Source organism: Quercus lobata, chromosome 4, assembly GCF_001633185.2.
Source record: "Quercus lobata isolate SW786 chromosome 4, ValleyOak3.0 Primary Assembly, whole genome shotgun sequence".
In the NCBI taxonomy this organism is placed as follows: domain Eukaryota; kingdom Viridiplantae; phylum Streptophyta; class Magnoliopsida; order Fagales; family Fagaceae; genus Quercus; species Quercus lobata.
Genome location: NC_044907.1, coordinates 48739984 through 48759497, shown reverse-complemented (window position 1 = coordinate 48759497; position 19514 = coordinate 48739984). Strand labels below are relative to the sequence as shown.

General features: G+C 36.1%; 2 protein-coding genes across 2 annotated transcripts; both read left to right on the top strand.

Moving 5' to 3' along the window:
• The first annotated feature begins 288 nt into the window (after positions 1-288).
• Positions 289-4594, top strand: LOC115983892. The gene is made up of 4 exons (XM_031106749.1): positions 289-1160; positions 2150-2305; positions 2435-3124; positions 3285-4594. The coding sequence occupies exons 1-4, from the start codon at positions 831-833 to the stop codon at positions 4344-4346; spliced, it is 2238 nt and encodes a 745-aa protein (XP_030962609.1). The 5' UTR covers positions 289-830; the 3' UTR covers positions 4347-4594.
• Positions 4595-6838: 2244 nt separating this feature from the next.
• LOC115985378 lies at positions 6839-10702 on the top strand. The gene is made up of 2 exons (XM_031108319.1): positions 6839-7514; positions 10599-10702. Exons 1-2 carry the CDS (start codon positions 6839-6841, stop codon positions 10700-10702), a joined length of 780 nt encoding a protein of 259 aa, XP_030964179.1.
• Positions 10703-19514: the final 8812 nt, after the last annotated feature.

The window sequence follows — 19514 nt, the reverse complement described above, 5'->3', positions numbered from 1 at the left end:
AATTATTCCAATGCATTCTATTTCCAACAATACAGGTTATTATTTCTAAAAAGAACGCTTAATATTTTGAAAAGTGCAAGAAATAGTAAAAAAAATTTAAATAAAAAAAAATTTAAATAAAACAGAGTGTAGAGTAAATAATTAGAAGTGGATATTTTCAGATATAATTGATAAAAATAGGAAAAAAAAAAGATTTTTATCTAAGAATAGGGAATGCATTTTGGGAAAATAAACTTGAATGGTCAGTGGAAGTCCAAAGTGCAAACAACCAGAATCCAACTGGAGAGAGAGAGAGAGAGAGAAATGAAGCATTGTGATGTGAGTTTGTGACAGGGTTGACATTGAGAGATAATAATTAACAACAGCAAAGTGAAGGAGGACACATCACACACGAGCCAAACTACGTTCTAGTTGGAACTGTGGAACAGAGACGTTGGTTCTTAGGTAGATTTCATTTTACAGCCAAGCCGGCTCTTCTCTCTCTCTCTCAAATTGTTTTACTTAGCAAAAGCAATGTTTAGCATATTCCAGTTATAAATACATGTTGCTACTTTCTCTTCCTTTATTTACTCCTTGAATCTTCCTTCAACTTTCAAATTCCAGTTGTCATTATCTCTCTCTCAAAATAACTCCCACCTTTTTAATCCTACCTTCATTTCCAAATTCAAACCGTCTCAGAATCTTTATTTATGTGTGTTTCTGTTTCTACAACACCCACTTCCTTAAAAGTCTCCAACTCTCTTACAACAAAATCCTTATTATTATCTACACCAAAAACTCCAACACCCACTTCTTCAAATTCCTTAAATTTTGGTTCTTTACAAAACTAAATGGTGGTGAAGCTCATAAGGTGGCCTTCATGGCCACCATTCCACTCGAAGAAATTCGAAGTAATAATTGTTATTCGACGGCTGGAAGGTTTAAGATTAGCACAATCTGAGGGTGAGAATATGTTGGGGTGTGAGATTAAGTGGAAAGGTCAGAAGGGTATAGCTTTGGGCTCACTTAGGCGCTCTGTGAAGAAAAAATTAACAAAAAATGTGTGTGTTGGAGATGATGGGGTGGTGGAATGGAACGAGGGGTTTCAGAGTGTGTGTAGTTTCTCCTACTATAAGGAGGCTGTCTTTAATCCATGGGAGGTCTCATTTACAGTGTTCAATGTGAGTTTCTCATCTTTGATTGTGATTCTTCCTTCTTTCTTTCTTGATTTTTTTTTGGTTTTAGTATTTTATTTATTTATTATGTAACAATTCTTCTTAGGCTTTGGAATTTGGATGAGTTTGGAAGTAATTCATAATATTGTTTACTTTTTTTGGTTTTCTGAAGGGTTGACTCTTGATGCAATACAGAATTTCTGGTTTTTTTTTTTTTTTTTTTGGAGTATAAATTCTGTTAGTTAAATTCATGTTTGATAGCTGTGGTGCCTTGGTCTTTCCAAATTTTCTTGTTTTGGGTTTTGGTAAGGGTGGATAGGTTCTTGTGATTCTGAATATATTTTATTTTGTTAACCAAAAAAAAAAAAAGATTATATTTTATTTTATTTTGTTCTGTGTCTCTTTACTCTTTCCAAGGGTTTCAAACTTAGAATGTCTTATTTGCAATCTAAGGCTGTTGAGGTGTGCCAATAGTCATTAATGAAGGCCTTTGATTTTTTTCTAGATATTCTGAATGGGTTCTTGTGAATTTTGTAATTCACAACATTGTTTTTTCTGGGAAGAAAATGGTTGGTGAGTGGTGACTAGTAAAAAATTCACCCAAAAAAAAAAAAAAAATGGTTATCAAAGTCAAACCCTCCTCCCCCAGCAACACTCTCCAAAATAATATATATAAATAACGGGTGAGAAAAGATGCTAATTAATGAGATTGATATTAACTCTTTACTTTTTCTATTGTCAACAATAATATTTTTCTTTGCTTTCCCTTCCAATATAGTTCCCCAAAATTATTTTTTATTTTTAATAATATAATCAGAGAGCAAGAATTTCTAATGAATTTGTGATAAATGGATTTGGACAAAAGGGTAAAAAATAATTTTAATATTCAATTCCTCATCAGGAAAGTCACTGACTAATTTTGGTCTAGTTCATTGTTCCTGGATAATTGGTTTGTTGTTGATATCAGTGTTTCAATTCATTTTGTTTAAATTTAGGGTGTGAACGAAGAGTCCAGGAACAGGGTTCCTGTTGTTGGAACTGCATCATTAAACTTAGCAGAATATGCTTCTTCAGCTGATGGAAAGGAGATTCAAATCAATCTTTCTGTCAAAGTTCCTGTTGGAACTAGTGAATGTAGTCCGTCACTCTCTGTAAGTGCCTTGTATTATTTTTTACTTGGGATTTCTATGTGATTTTCTGTTATCATTCATCTCTTTTCTAAATGTCCCTTTGCATCTGGGAAATTTGTTGGTCTCATCCCAAGTTTATCTATAATGCAGTTATCTCTCAGTTTATTGGAATTGATAAGTGCTCAAGAACCGTCAGATGCAGTGCAGAGATCAATAGTGTGCGTTCCACTGTCACCTTGTTATGCAGAAGCCCACTCAAGTGAGAAAGACGAGTTCTCTGCCCTTAAAGCTGGACTGAGAAAAGTGAAACTCTTTACAGATTATGTTTCAGCAGGAAGAGCAAAGAAGGTTAGCCGTGAAGAAGAGGGCAGCGATGGCAGGTGCTCTGAAAGAAGTGCAGATGCTGAGTACAATTATCCCGTTGACACAGATTCACATGATGATGGTGATGCTGAGGGGCAATCAGAGGAGATTAAGGATGATTGCAGCATTAGGCAGCCATTCAGTTATGAAACTTTGGCCTCAGCAAACTGTGCTGGAGGAATAGTATCCTTCAATATGATAAACAATGGTCAAGATGAATGCTTGATCTATTACAGCAACCGTAAATTGACTGTGGGATGCTATGATAATGAGAATGCACATGCATTAACCTCTGAACAGACCCTGAGGTCAAGTTCAAAACGCAATATCCTTTCTTGGAGGAAGAGAAAACTGAGCTTCAGGTCTACTAAAGCCAAAGGGGAGCCTCTTCTGAAAAAGCATTATGGTGAAGAGGGTGGGGATGATATTGATCATGATCGTAGGCAGCTTAGCTCTTCTGATGATTCCAGTTTTGGGGTAGGTATCAAACCTTTGCTTCACTATTTTTTTCAGCAGCAGCGGTTGTGGTACTAGTAGTCACTGTCTCTCCCCAATCCTTCCCCTCTGCGTTGCCCTTCTCTTAAAATAAATTATATGAATTTTTAAATATAACTAATGCCATTTTTTTTCATGGCAGTGGCAAAAGACCGAAGACGGGTTCAGTACTGATGGATCATCAATATCTGAATTTGGTGATGACAAATTTGCTGTAGGTAGTTGGGAGAGTAAGGAAGTAACCAGCCGTGACAGACAATTGAAGCTCCAAACTCAAGTCTTTTTTGCTTCAATTGATCAAAGGAGTGAACGGGCTGCTGGGGAGAGTGCATGTACAGCTCTGGTTGCAGTCATTGCTGATTGGTTGCATTCCAACCGAGATGAGATGCCGATCAAGTCTGAATTTGACAGCCTGATTAGAGATGGATCATTAGAATGGAGAAATCTTTGTGAGGATGAGGTCATCATAGAGCAATTCCCTGACAAACACTTTGATCTCGAGACCATTCTCCAAGCTAAAATTCGTCCTCTTTCTGTAGTTCCAGAAAAGTCCTTTATAGGATTCTTCCATCCAGATGGACTGGAAGGGGGGGGTTTTGATTTCCTTCATGGTGCCATGTCCATTGACAGCATATGGGATGAGATTAGCCTTGCTGCATCAAATTGCCCTAGCAATGGTGATCCTTTGGTCTACATTGTCTGTTGGAATGACCACTTCTTTGTCCTAAAGGTCGAGCAGAATGCTTATTATATCATCGACACCCTGGGGGAGAGGCTTTATGAGGGGTGCAACCAGGCATATGTCCTGAACTTTGATAAAGACACAATAATTGTTCGATTACCTAATGAGAGTCAAGAATCAGATGGAAAACCTGCCAGTGATAAGGAGCAACCTAGCTGCAAGGAAACTTCCACCGAGGGGACTATGGTACTCCAGTCTAATGATTCAGAAGACAGTGTGAGAGAAGACGAGATTGTGTGCAGAGGGAAGGAATCATGCAAGGAGTACATTAAGAGCTTCTTGGCTGCAATTCCCATAAGGGAATTAGAGGCTGATATCAAGAAGGGGTTGATCAAATCGGCACCTCTTCATCACAGGCTACAAGTTGAGTTCCACTATACCCGGTTCTTGCAGCCGACGGTTGAATCTCCAGTGGTAGAAACAAGAGGTGATGTACAGGGAATTGGACTGGCACTTGCATAGGTGACTATTGTAGAGCTCTATAAATGGCAGACATTGTTACTCACTCCATACTAACCACGTATTTCACTTGTTATTTTGTGGTTGTTGAGGTTAATGGGTCAGGTATTAAAAGTGCATCTCTTTTTAATTTTTGCGTTGGTAGTACCTTCACCTCTAATTCTAAAGGGAGGAAATGAAAACAAATAGGGATGATATATATGTAAATGTGTGTTTATTCACAATGCTAATTTCTCTTTTATTTGATTGTATTTCCTTGAACTAATTGTACAAAGTCTAAATCCTTATTGGAAATTGGAAGTTTTGAAGTTGAACCTTTAATATAGTGTCAACCATATTTTTTCTGCTTGTGTGTGTGTATTCAATAACTAATCTCATACATTACACATCCTACAGAGCAGTCTGAGCCTTTTGTTTTTGATCCAAGGATGCCAGAACTTAACCCTCACTGTCAGCTTTTTCATGGAATTATATTTAAATTAAAAAAAAAAAATCGGAAATAAAAAGGGAAATACTTGAGATACATGAGAAAGTATGTGAAAGAAATGTGGGACAGTGGGAGTAACTTTTTTTCTGGAATGATGTTCCTACACCATTTTTATTAATCGTAGCATATAAAGATGTTACTGTATATTCATGTGTAGCAAGATTGAGAATTAAAAACAGTCTATTCTATTTTGGAGTTCCTATATAGGAACATGCCAGTGACTAATAGGAATGATGTATTGTGTAGGAATTAGGAAGTCAAAGCATGGCGGTAGATTAGATTTGATGGTGCCTGGGAAGGTTATTTTCTTTGTTTGGACAATTACCTTGGAGAATATTAATTATGAATTATTTTTTTTGATAATTCGTTAGTTAAATTATGGATAATCTGATCAACAGAAATCTCATCGTGGTGAATTGGCGGTGTATGTGTAAGTATAGTTGTGAGATTGTTAAGCATCTATTAATTCATTCCTTAATTTTTCAGTAGATAGATAATGGGATAGGGAAGGTAGGGATTCATTCCTTAATTGCTAACTTATTTTACTCTGAGAGTGTATGATTTGACTCGATTATACTAAAATTTTCCAACTGGGGAGGTTTGAGTGAGTTTCATGGTGTAGCATTGCATTTCGAGGGCATTTGGTTCACTTGATTTTACATTAAGGTGTAATGTTATATTATTATAATCTTGTATTCATGTAGTCACATTACCTTAAGGCCCAACAAGGGGTATAAGGCAAGGCGATCCCCTCTCACCATTCCTGTTTCTATTAAGCACGAAAGGGCTCCATGGCTTACTCATCCAATCGGCCTTGAGAGGAGACATTCATGGCTTTTCCCATGGTAGTAGAAGCCCCTCACTTACTCACCTTTTATCTGCAAACGATAGTTTGCTATTTTGCAGGTCCAATACTAAGGAGTGCCAAAATATTTTGGATGTTTTACAAGTCTATGAGATGAGCTCGGGTCAACAAATTAACAAGGCAAAAACAACCATCTTCTTTAGCAAGTCCACTAGTGAAGAGCGGAGATTGGTGGTAAAAAATACTTTGGGAGTGGTGGAGACTCGGAATTATGAAAAATATTTGGGTTTGCCATCTCTAGTGGGAAGGAACAAAAAAGCTAGCTTCAATTACATCAAGGAGCATGTATGGAGAAAACTTCAAGGGTGGGAAGAAAAACTACTCTCTTAAGCTGGTAGAGAAATCCTAATTAAAGCGGTGGTTCAAGCTATCCCCACCTATACCATAAATTGTTTCAAACTCCCATTGGATTGTGCAATGAGATTGAGGGACTTATTTGTAAATTTTGGTAGGGACAAAGAGGAGATCGTAGGAAAATTCATTGGGTTAGATGGGAGGAGCTATGCAAACCAAGAGTGAGGGAGGAATAGGTTTTAAGGACCTAGCATTATTCAACGATGCCCTCCTAGCAAAATAAGCTCGGAGGTTGCTCCAAAATAGAAATTCACTTTTCTATAGAGTGTTCAAATCCAAATTCTTTCCTCATTGCTCTTTCATGGAGGCAACAGATGAAGTGCTTAAAGAGGGGATGAGATGGAGGGTGGTAGATGGGACTTCAATTCGGATATGGTCTGACCTGTGGCTGCCTTCAGACTTTTTGTCATATATCTCCTTGCCAGCTGCATCGGAGTTTGAAGAAGCCCAGGTTGTGTCCCTCATTGATCCAGCCACTAATGAGTGGAACTTGGCTACTTGAGCTTTTCCTCCCTAGAGATATAGCACTGATTAAATCCATTCCCTTGAGTTGCAAATCAATGGAAGACAAGCTCTATTGACCTTTTACTCCATCGGGTACATACTCAGTGAAATCAAGATATTGATTTCTCTATAAATCACAATGCTTCGATAACCATGAGTACCAACATGAGGATAACACATTATGGAAGAAGGTCTGGGGTTTACAGGTGCAACCGAAAGTTCAAAATTTGCTATAGAGAGCCATCAAGAATTCTATTCCAACAAAGGTTAATCTTAAGCGTCAAAATGGTTATTACTGATGATTGTTGCGATCACTACAAATGTGCACCGGAAGATGTGGTTCACGTGCTTTGGTCTTGCCTTTTCCTCTCATCGGTATGGACTCATGATCCTTACTGGAATTTCAGTGCAAGTCCGCTCTTTTCAACAACTGTTTGGATGTTCTGGTTCCGAAGGAATGTACTAAGGACTAGCTCTAAACCATTTCCAGTTCAGCAAGTTTTTCACGAGGCTCGGTTTGTTAGAGCCGTCTATGTCCGTTCCATCCCCCCAAAACCTACGGACCAGTACAATCGAGCACCTTATCTAATCACCTGGAAACCCCCTCCTTGGCCAAAACTTAAGGTAAATTTTGATGGGTCAGTTTTTCGAGATGAAAATTTGGCCAGTGTTAGCGTCATTATCCGAGATGAAAATGGTCGTATGGTAGCATCCATGGTGGAGAAATTTCCTTTGCCCTTCTCGGTTACTGCAATGGAAGTTATTGCAACTAAAAAAGCCTTTAAGTTTGCTTTTGACCTCGGACTATCTTCCATTGTCCTTGAAGGCAACTCCAAAAATACTATTGATGCCCTGTTGAGTGAGGATTCTTCACTGGTAGACTTCGGACACCTGCTTGATGAGGCGAAGATGTTAGCTAACCAGTTTGTTGATGTTGAGTTTACTCATGTTAAGAAACAGGGTAACATACAGCCCACAATAATTTAAATTATTGTAATAGCAAATTGATTGAAAATAGCCTCAACACCAAGAAAATGCCAAAATTACCCTTGAACTACAAAATACCCCTGGATGATCCAAAATGACCAAATTACTCCTAAAACCTCAAAAATACACTTGAAATCTAAAAAATGACCAAAATACCCCCTGCAACTTTAAAATGACCAAAATACTCCTAAAATCTCTAAAATGACCAAAATATTCGCGTAATCACTAAAATGACCAAAATATCTCCAAAACCTCAAAACGACAAAAAATACCCCAAAACCTCTTAAATGACCAAAGTAGCCTTGAAACCTCTAAAATTGACAAAATACCCCTTGAAACCAATAGAATGAGCAAAAAAAACCCCACCAAAATGACCAAAATGCCCTCAAATTCTTTAGAATAACTTGAAACCTCAAAAATGTCCCAAATACTCCTAAAATCTTGAAAATGGCCATAATACCCACGTATTCTCAAAATGAACAAAATATCCCTGAAACCTCAAAATGACAAAAAAATACCCACGAAACCTCTCAACTGACCAAAATACCCAAAAATCTCTAAAATGACAGAAAATACCCTGAAATCTCTAAAATGACCAAAATACCCCTGAAGCCACTAAATGACATAAAATAACCTAAAACTTTTGGTTACTTCAAAGGTTTTAGGTATTTTAGGCCAGTTTAAAATTTTCAAGTTAGTTTAGTTATTTGGATGGTTTTGGGGTATTTTGGTCATTTTAGAGGTTTCAAGTTTTTTTGCTCATTCTAGAGGATTTGGAGGCATTTTTGTCATTTTTGCGATTTTGGAGGTATTTTAATCATTTTGCAGGTTTGGGGGTATTTTGGTCATTTTAATGGTTTTAGGGGGGGTATTTTGGTCATTATAGTGGTTTCAGGATTTTTATTCTCTCGTTATTTTAGAGATTTTAGAGGTATTTTGGTTATTTTAGAGGTTTTGAGGTACTTTTTGTCATTTGAGAGGTTTTGAGATATTTTAGTCATTTTATAGGTTTCGAGGTATTTTTTGTCATTTTAAAGTTTTCAGGGTATTTTAGTATTTTTCATCATTTTAGAGCTTTCAAGATATTTTTGCTCATTTGAGAGGTTTTGGGGGTATTTTGGTCATTTGAGAGGTTTCTGGGTTATTTTAGTAATTTTTTAGGTTTGGGTACTTTCGTTATTTTAGAGGTTTCATGGGTATTTTGGTCATTTTTGAGGTTTTTAGGTATTTTAAGAGATTTTGAGGGTATTTTGGTCATTTAAAAAGTTATGGGCATTTTGTGGTCATTTTGGAGGTTTTAGGGATATTTTGGACATTTGCAGTGCATTTTAGTCATTTTGGTGATTCTAAGGGTATTTTGGTCATTTTAGAAGTTATTGGGTATTTTAAAGGTTTTCTTGATATTTTAGTCATTGTCATGAGTAAAGTAAAATTTATTAGTATGGGCAATTTTGTCAAGGACAAAATTTAGTTACAAAATTTGTTGTAGACTAAGGCTACAATCTTACTCAGTATATTTTTTTATTGGAGATGAATTTTGACAAATTCATCATTGGATTACATCTTTTTTTTATTTTCTCAATACTTGCAAAATATATAGAAATTCAAGATCAATAGTTATGTCATCAATAATATATGATTGACACAAAATTTGAAGTGTATTAAGAGCGTAAAGAACATTTAATTTAACGGTTAGATTTTTAAAATATGTAATAATATTTATTTTATTGAGTAAGATTGTAGCCATAGGCTACAACCAATTTTGAAACTAAACTTTGTCATTTTGTTAATTCAATAAATTATTACATTCATTCTCAAAAAAAAAAAAAATTTATTATTACATTCCCACCAATAAATAATGTAAGATAATCCAGAATGATATATTTTATAATCTTAGATTATAATAATATTAGAGAAAACTACACAAACCAAACATTTTAATGTCACATTAAAGTAATGTACATCACATTAAGGGCACATTAGGGTGAATCAAACACCCCTTTATGGTGGAATTAGGATTTCTCTCACTTTTACGGGTTTTCTCTGTTAATTATGCTTTGACCATGAAAATTCGTTTTGTTACTTCTTAAAAACAGTGTATACTTTTGCTTGTTGAGTAACTGGTGCTATGTTTGTTGGATATATATAATTTTTATTTTTCAATTTGATGATGACGTCAATCTTGTTCTTCAGTTTGAGCTAGAGCAACTCATGTGCTTTTTGTAAAATGATAAAATTGGTATGAGAATTTAATAATAGCGGGGTGTTTTACACTTTATACAGTGTTTTGCTTGGATTTGTTCATTGCAATTTTATGTTATTGAATCAGTTCAAATTTCACGTAGTGATAATTTCATTTTCTTAGTGTCTAATTTCATAAAGCTTTATTTTTTGGTGTGAAAGAAACTAATAATAAACCTTTTCATTTTCTTAATGACAAATAATGTTAGTTCAAGCATCACCACCATTAAGACAAAGTACGTACACATGTGGTTCTGTCATTGCTGTGCTCATATTCTAAATCTTATTATGGAATTCTCAAAAAAAAAAAAAAAAAAAAAAAAAAAAAAAAAAGAAAAAAAAAAACTTATTATGGATGATGGATTTAAAAAAAAAAAAAAAAACTTAATATGTCTATAGACTATAGCCATGGTATGTGAAGTACCCTCCAAATTGATTCCAAGATTTTAAAAAGTGTGTGGAGAACTAAAAATTAAGTCTTAAAATAAGGCAGGTCAAATACAAAGAGGCAAGCTGAGTACAAGTTGTAAAAATAAATTAAAAAAAAAACAAAAAAAAGCAACCTGTTGCTTCATTTTTATTACAAGTTTTTTTTTTTTTTTTTTTTTTTTTGAATTCTTAGGAGGTTGAGTATTTGCTGTCGTGGTGGACACCTGGGCCTTGTCCTTGGGATCCTCTTTTAGGGGTATGGTGAGAGTTGCCAACACTAGCTCCATGTTTTAAGAAGTTTCTTTTTCCTTAGAGAGATCCTTTGGGGCGATTGGAGGTAGGTCAACACCTTGGATTACTTCTTTATGGACATCCCCTGTGTTTGTAGTGTCCTTTGCCACCATCGAAGAAGTCTTGGCTGCAGGAGGAGCTTTGGGTGGGCTGCTGATTTCACCTGCCTCCGAGGATGCCGGGTTGGCGTTAGAGTCCTAAGAGCTTGAAGGGCGTATGGCTGGAGGGTAGTAGACACTTTCTGCTTTCCTAAGCATGGAAGAAGCCTCAACCTCGGCTTGGTTGAGGGTTTCATCCCATACTAGGGCACAGTAAGTCCTACATACACCAGGGACCTCAGCCTTTAGGGCGTCCTTGGTCTCGGCCATCCTAACATCGTATCCATGCTGCTCTCCTTCCACCTTGGCCTTCATAGCTAGGGCCTTGGCCTTCTCGAATTCCTTCAATTTCTTCTTCAGTGCAGCAATTTGAGTTTTAGAGGTGGCCAGCTGATCCTCAGCATTCCGAAGTAGCAGCCTTTGGCTCTCAGCTTGCTTCTCAGTGTTTTTAAGAGTGGCTGCTGCATACTTTCTCTCTTTTTCCTCCTCATGCAACCTCTTTTTGAGCTCTTGGATGCTACTCTCGACCATGTTAAAGGCCTCCACGGCGGCATTACGCCTCCCTTCCTCCTCCTTCATCTACTGATGGCAGTAGTTTGTCATCTCCTCAGCCAGGAAGAAGGCCAGAACAGCCTGCCAAGGAAAGAAAGAAAGATTAGAAAAAGAAAATAAGGGAAGTGATTAAAGAAAGAAGAAAAGAGAGAACAAAAAAGGGCTAGTCATACCATGGCTAGATATCTCTTGAGGCTAAGGTAAACCTCATGCCTCCTCATAGACTGTAGCTTGGCTATGTCCCTGAGGAGCAGTAGAGCCTGCTCCACCGCATCGGCCACATAGCCGACTTTTCCTCCTTGGAAGTCCCTAATGGAGATATCAACTAGCAGAGGGGCCTTATCCAACATTGGCGCGGGAAGCTAGGCTGAAGGCTCGGCCTGAATGCCACCTCTCCTCTAGACACCCCTCTGCCCCACCTTGGCCTGCTTAGCCGCCCTCTGAGCATCGTCCTCTTGAGAGGGGTGGGATTTACTAGCGTCCATCACCTCCTTGCCTTTGCTCTCCCTCTTCCTCTTTAGGTCGACAGATCCATGTTAGAAAGGCAAAGCAGGAGGGGGAGTGGGAGGCTTAATCTGGGCTGCCTTCACAGGTGCATCCCTCCCCAGTTGGGACTCAATTAAGTCCAATAAACTAGATTTTGGTTTGCGTTGAATCCCCATCTCGTCAAGTATTGGTGAGGATGGTGGGCTGAGATTAGGAGTTGAAGCGTCCGGGGACAAAACTCCTAAAGTTGAGTTTACTACTCTTGGCCAAATCCTAGGAATGATTCTCTAAGGATTTTCTGAAAATTGAGGATGATTTAACAGAGATTATTTGCTAATTACCCCCTTAAACTCAACTATAAATGGAACTCTCCATTAACACTTCAACACAGACTAAAACACACACTAATAGAAAAGAGTTCTTCCTTAACTTCTCTGTTTAGCCTTCTCTAAGTTCTGGCAAAGTTCTGAGTCACTGAGTTCTTAGCTGCAAGCTTAGAAACTAAGTTCTCCAGCTCTTAGCTCATAAATACCCCTCATACCTCTATCTATAAACACTCATCTATCTCCAGCAGCTTTACTGAACACTCTCTCTCACTACTCATATTACCCACAAATGGCCCTCACTACTCACAACATATACTGTATCCATGAGCATGCCTTGGCATCACAATGATCTTGCTGCGCTAGCTGGAATCTCTCTCTCTCTCTCTCCCTTCATCTCACACTAAGTTTCCTCATTACTTGCTATAATGGAACCTATGATATTTGTTTAGTCATTTACTATTGAAGGCTATGACGTGACTATTACTATAGAGTTTTTCCCTCATATTATTGTATTAGAAGACTCTTCTCCGGAGTCCATGGATGATGAGTTTGAAGATGTAGATACTTTCCTTAATCTGTGAAATAGTTAATGGTTGGAGGTTTATCCTGCTTCATTTCATTTTACCGTTGGAATACTTTACCACTGGGATACTTTACCGCTGGGTTATTTCTTTGTTGCAATATGCTTTTTATTATGCTGATGTGTTTACTGTAGGAAGTGTTTTTGGGGCATCTCATAACTCTCGTTAGTCCCATCCTAGGCCCAAGGTATAAAAAGAGGGCGAACTCTTCAAAAACTTCACCGATAGCCTTTGGGCCATGCTTTAAGCCCATTGTCGAGTTTCGGTTTAGGCCTCCAACCCAACATAAATCTCATTTGTCGAAAGGAAAACTTTTTCGCCCCTGACACGAGATAAGTAGCTTTTTAATGGGATTTTTGGAAAATAACCATATTGCATAAACATTATTTTTGGGTCAAACACATTTTGGAAAATTAATGGTGGAACTATGTTTTTCTAAAAAGTGTTGTGTTGTGACCCTACCATTTATGATTATATATGAAAGTGCATATTCTTATTGCACATAGGGAATTGCATGATTTGTTAGCATGGAAAAGACTAGCATCTTGATTAAATTCTTGAGAGTGATTTTATTTGGATTGAATTTCCAAAAGGAACAAAATCTACAAGTACCTTTGAGATCTTTTTTTCATGCTTTGGACCCTTTCGGGTTTGGGGCGTGACACTTTACCTCCCATCAATTTTTTTTCTTTCGGTATTAACCTTTTTTTAGTCTTAAACCTAGAGTTTCTGCTATGAACCTAGTTTTAACCACTTATTAGAAGACGAAGATAAAATTTTGAATTCTACATAATTTCAAAAAGAATTCAAGGCATTTAGTCATGTATATAACTTCATTGGTACATTGCTATATCTTAATATTTTTACATTGATTTATTTTTCCATTTATTTTAAAGAATCAAATTATATGTTTAAACTGTTTGTATTTAGATTTATATCTTGCTTTGACTGTTCTTGACAATGAATATTATTTTTCTTTATTTTAATGATATGAAATATATATTTGTAATTAATTGAGATTATGGAGAATCCTAATTATAATAATGAGTCCAGATCAAATCCTAAACAAACTCATATTGAAACGAATTTTGCAACTCTTCACATGGATCCTAGTTTAAGAAGAAAAATTTATGATTATCATCCCAATGAAAGAGATCAAATTCGAAGATATTATCTGCAAAATAAACCTTGTCAACTAGTTGACCACGATTTTCCACAAGGTCAATTTGGCAAAACAAAGTGTTGATTTAATCTAGCATAGTTCAAGAAAAATGCTAGTTGGTTGGAATATAGTATTGTAGAAGATGCTACATATTGTTTATATTGTTATCTTTTTTGACCTAATTATGGTGATCAAGCAGGGGGGGAGACTCATTTGTTATTGAAAGATTTAGAAATTGAAAAAAAAAAAAAACAAAAAGAGAAATTACAGAATCACGTTGGGGATCACATTAGTGCACACAATATAGCTCAGAGAAGATGTGAAGATTTGTTAAACCAAAAACAAAGTATTCAAACAGTTATAAACAAGCAATCAAATCTTGAGAAAAGGGAATTTCAAACTTGTTTGAATGCATCAATGGATATATTTGTTTTCTACAATAGTAAAGATTAGCATTTTGTGACCACGATGAATCTAAAGATGCCAATAATCAAGGAAATTTTCTTGAATTATTACAATTTCTTGAAAAACACAATGAAGAAATTGATAAGGTAATTCTTGAAAATGCTCTTGAAAATCATCAAATGACCTCTCTTGATATCCAAAAAGAAATAGTGATGCTACTGTTATTGACACTATAAATGCAATTATTAAAGATCTTGGAGACTCATTGTTTGCTATTATAGTTGATGAATCACGTAACATTTCTACTAAATAACAATTGGCGACTATAAAAAAAATATAAATATGAATTGGCAAATTCCTTTGCATTATGTAGACAAATTTGGGACATGTGAAATAGCGTTTTTTAGGCATTACAAATGTTAATAACACAGCAACATCGACACTACAAGGCTATGACGGAGCAAGCAACATGCGAGGTTAGTTAGTGTGCGTTTGTTTCAGCTTTTAGGAGTTGAAATGCACGTTTTTACAAAAGCTGGAGAGTTTTATGCATTTGGCTCAGCCCAAAAAGCAACTTTTTGGAAAAAGTTGCATTTTGGGCCAAGGCAAAAATGCGCTGAGAACACGCAAATCTTATGGACCGCAGGAAGTCCATAAACCAAAACACGCATGCACATTGGAACTATCCGTTGGGTTGGATAGTCAATTACGAAAATACCCTGATAAAAAGTCATCGGTTCTCACGCCTGAAGTTGACTCTCACGCCTCTCATCTCATCTCTCTGCTCTCCCTTTGCACGAAGCTCACTCTCACGCCTCTCATCTCTTCTCTTTGCTCTGCCCTCTCCGTGGTAAGTCTCTTTGCTCTGTCATCCATTGAATCTTCTTCCTCTTCTTCTTCTTTCTTTCCTCTTCTTCAACGCGCACTGATCTTTTTATTTTTTATTTTTTTAATTTTATTTCTCTCTAATCTAATCTGAGAAATAAATTTTGAAGGTAGAGATTTGATCAACAAAACACCAAGCAACACTGATCTGCTACCAAAAACCACCAGGTACCAACACTGATCTGAATTTTTTTTTTTTTTTTTACTGAGTGTGGGAAAAAAATTTTCAGACCATGCATGCTTTGTTCTTGCTAATGATCTATTTGTTCTCTTGCCGGGTACTAAAAAACTTTGTGGGTACATGCTTTGTGGGTACATGCTTTTTTTTACCGAGTTTTTGATTTGTTTTCTCGGCAACCCAGAAATAGATTAATGGGTATTGTTCCTTTACTTGTTTAGTTATTTGTTTTGTTGATTGGAATTTACAGTGGTTTGAATCTTGCTATGAATGGTTTGTAGACTTGTAGCTCATAATTCTAATAGAAAAAAAGAAAAAGTTTAGGTTTGGGGTGTGAAAATCAGAGGAGAAAAATAGAAAATATGTAGTTGTTGTCAAGGTGATCATAGGGCTTTTATTAATAGTGATCTAATTGAATTAAAAACGTTGAGATTTGTTTTTGGAGCTGACGATTGAATGGTAATGAGGAATGTAGTGTTCGATTTACCATATTAATTTAAATATGAGGATTATTGTTGATGGCAAAGCTAAGTATTGATGTGGGGGTCTCTGTTGATGTAATAACATGGTGATTCATGAATTGCACTTGTACGGGCTCTGTTGCTAAAAAGCTTGTACGGGCTCTATTCATGGTTGCTAAATCCAGACAGCCATCTGTAATTTTCATGGATGAAGTATGCTGTCCTTTCTGCAAACTACATTGTGGGGGTCTTAGTAGTCACCATAATTGGTTTTCCTTGAAGTATGCTATTCCTTTTATGCTTAAGTAGATTGTGTAGTTCATGAAGGAACATTGAGTGCATAAAGTTTGCATTGTATTGCTGTGTCCTATGGCACTTTTTAGATTCGTATTTGTTTGGAACTTGAGCTGGAACTTGATATACGGATCCTAGTTGGCTGAAATTGATTGTATTAGAGAATGAACAATTATTGCTGTGGCTAGGAGTTGAGTTTCATATTGTTATTTAGTAATTTGAATGATAATCTTGTCTTACAATAAAATTAATCAAATACATGAATATTTGTGAATGCAAATTCATATTTTACATATTAGGGCATTCACAATGAGCTCAATGGAGTTCTAGTTAAGTTTTGTTAGAAAAGCCTTTTTCTATTGTAACTACCAACCATTTCAGTCTTCTCTTTTTTTCTTTTTTACTATTTGCACTTGTCAAGCACACTTTGCTTTATACTGGAGGATTCATGAATGAGATTAGGATTGCATTGGTGCGATTGATGGCACATATGTGACAACGGTTGTACCTACTGAGAAGTCCATTCCATACTTTGGAAGAAAGGGATATCCAACCCGAAATGTGATGGCTGCATGTGACTTTGATATGTTATTTACATTTGTTTTGCCTGGATGGGAAGGTGCAGCACATGACACTCACATTTTTCTTGATACTATTCATAAACAAAGTAACAACTTTCTGCACCCACCACCAAGTTTGTAATTGGTTAATCAATTGTTCATTATAATGACATATTGTATGAGTGTGTTAATACAATTGAATTTTTCTTTCTAGGGAAATATTATGTAGTTGATTCTGGATACCCAATGATGAAAGGCTATTTGGCACCATATAAGGGGATATCATACCATCTTCAAGACTTTCGAAGGAGAGGTGGAAGCCCTAGAACTAGACATGAAAAATTTAATCATGCTCACTCATCTCTTTGATGTACGATTGAGCGCACTTTTGGTGTGTGGAAGAATAAATGGAGAATTGTCAGAAACATGCCATCTTTTCCATTCCATATCCAAATACTTATTGTATCTACTACTATGACTCTTCATAATTTTGTTAGACTAAATGATAGGGATGATAGAGACTTCATAAACGCCAATTGAGATTCAATTTCTAGAAAAGAACATAATAGTGAAGCAGGTAGCAGTTATGAGCAAAACTCAGGATCTTTAATAGACCCTGCGATGGTGGTTCTTTGTGATTCTATTGCTAATTCCATTTGGGGGGATAATAATTAGTAGTTGTTTTTTTTTTTTTTTTTTTTTTTTTTTAATTTATATATAATATCATGTAGTACAATTTAAACTTGGGTTATTGTTATGTATTTTATCATCTTTTTTACATTTTTGTGTTGTACAATTTAAACTTGGGTTATTGATATGTAGTTTATATCTTTTTACATTTTTATGTAGTACAATTTAAACTTGGATTATTGGTGTATATTTTATCATCTTTTTGCATTTTTATTTCGTGTTTCATGATGATGAAAATTATTTAGATTAAATTAATATTAATAAGAAGTCATTAAGGGTAATAACAAATAATTATGACACTAAAAAAGAAAAATTGCCCAAACATTATTAAAATAATACCAATAATATATATTTATTATTATTATTATTATTATTACTATTATTATTATTATTTAGTAAGTATATGAAATAGATGATTTAATAAGTATGAAATAAACTCACATCCAAAAAAAAAAAAAAAAAGTATGAAATAAATTCACTTATATACATTGTCCTTTTTGGTAATTTATCCCTCAAACTGTCACTTTTATAAATGCTAGCCAAATACTCAACTTTTTCAAAAAACACTTTTTAACAGTTTTTACCAAACATTTAGTTTTTTGAAACTCCACTTTTTTATTATGCACTTTTTGAAAACTCCACATTTTCATTATGCACTTTTACAAAAAGCTAAACCAAACTCACCCTAATTGGACTAAAAACTCTTATTTTGAAAGATAATCCATCTGCTTGTTATGTCCATTGCTTAGCACATTGGCTTCCTTAAAAAATCAATTGATATATTAGGAGTGAATGTCATATGTTGAAACTATCTCTCTCTGGAAAAAAAAAAAAAAAAAAAAAAATTCAACTAACATTAGTTGCAGTAGCAAAAACTCACATCCAGATTGCAACGTTTTTAAGCTTGGTTACTGATGATACTAAAAATCATCAGTGAACCGCTTAGTCTTCACATGATCTAGACAGAACTTGCGAAACATATAATAGAGAAGACCTTATAGAGAGTATTGGAGTGGTACTAGTCAAATACCCTCCGAAAGTTAAGTTAGTGAGAATTTCTACAACTCTAGAGTACCAAAGTTGGGAGAATTACACATACCTTGATTTGTGAGGGTTTTGAGATTTTTATAGTAGTGTAGAGTCGACCTTAATTTCTTGGCGAAGAGGGTCTTTCCTTGTAGGGGAGATCTTTATCAATATTCACAATTTATGGGATGATTTCCTTACAAGGATTCCCATAATTATGGTGGGGTGTGGAGTGTAAGACATTTCCAAACCAAAATCCTTGGATACTACCCATGCCACGTGGGTGCCATGTAGATGCCATAAAGGTGACACTTGGCTTTAATGGACCGTTCCTTCCGTTCACCCAAAAGTGTTTGTCCTTCCCCTTACCTTTTCGTCCAGGTCGCGAATTCGTCAACTAGCTTTGTTAGACCAACTGTACCATCTCTAAAATCTAACTCCATTAATTCAATCCGTCTACCATGGAATTTACCCCTATCAGTTGCCCCCTACTCCATGGGTCTGTCGCTTTATCCACTAGATGGATATGTAGGGTGATGGCCTCAACTAATTCTTAGGAATTATGCTTTGATTGACAGGGTGTTGAGTGTCATAAATGTCGTGGGACACGTGGCGAAACTTAAGTGGCTAGTTACTTGGATCAAAGCGTTGCTTCATATTCTACGCCATTTCCTTTATATATATGTTGCCTTTCCCCTTCATTTCTACTCTTTGCAACCATTTCCTAGTGTCAGAGAGCCATCGTCACATGCAGGAAGCTATTAATCCGTCACCTAAGTGCATTTATTCACTGCACTATTTATGTCCTTTCTTCGTGTCATACACTTGTAAGTGCTCCACCCCATACACATATATTTTACTTTTTTTCTTTTCTAGTTTTCTTTAAGTACTATATGTCCGTCGCATATTCAGACTTGTAGAGTCTTAGGAGTTTATTCGTCATGTGTAGGCATAATAGATGTCTAGTAAGGCGTCGAGTGAGCAAGCGTGTTTCTGTGAAGGAGTGGGCTACGATAAGGTGTACTTGTCAAGTTAAGACGACCCTAGTGCCTGTAATATTGAAAGGGTTCCGTCTGCCAACTCACCTTCTGAGGAGGAGGATGAGGATTCGGGCGTGGACAGGTCAGAGAGTGACACAAGTGGAGATTCAAATGATGAGGAGAATGTCGAGAACGTTGAATCTCCCATTAGATCTGTAATTGGCCTTGACAGCCTTAAGAAGTTCGTTCTTCCCCTTATGTGGACGGTTAATGATTTCAACTCAACTATTCAAAGAAAACACTTTAATACCCTATGGGAGAGATATCAG

Coding starts and splice junctions, on each gene's coding strand:
- LOC115983892 (XM_031106749.1), top strand. CDS start 831: ATGGTGGTGAAGCTCATAAGGTGGCCTTCATGGCCACCATTCCACTCG. Junction 2,306..2,434: donor AATGTAGTCCGTCACTCTCT/GTAAGTGCCTTG, acceptor TCTATAATGCAG/TTATCTCTCAGTTTATTGGA. Junction 3,125..3,284: donor CTGATGATTCCAGTTTTGGG/GTAGGTATCAAA, acceptor TTTTCATGGCAG/TGGCAAAAGACCGAAGACGG.
- LOC115985378 (XM_031108319.1), top strand. CDS start 6,839: ATGGTTATTACTGATGATTGTTGCGATCACTACAAATGTGCACCGGAA. Junction 7,515..10,598: donor TACTCATGTTAAGAAACAGG/GTAACATACAGC, acceptor CTGTGTTTGTAG/TGTCCTTTGCCACCATCGAA.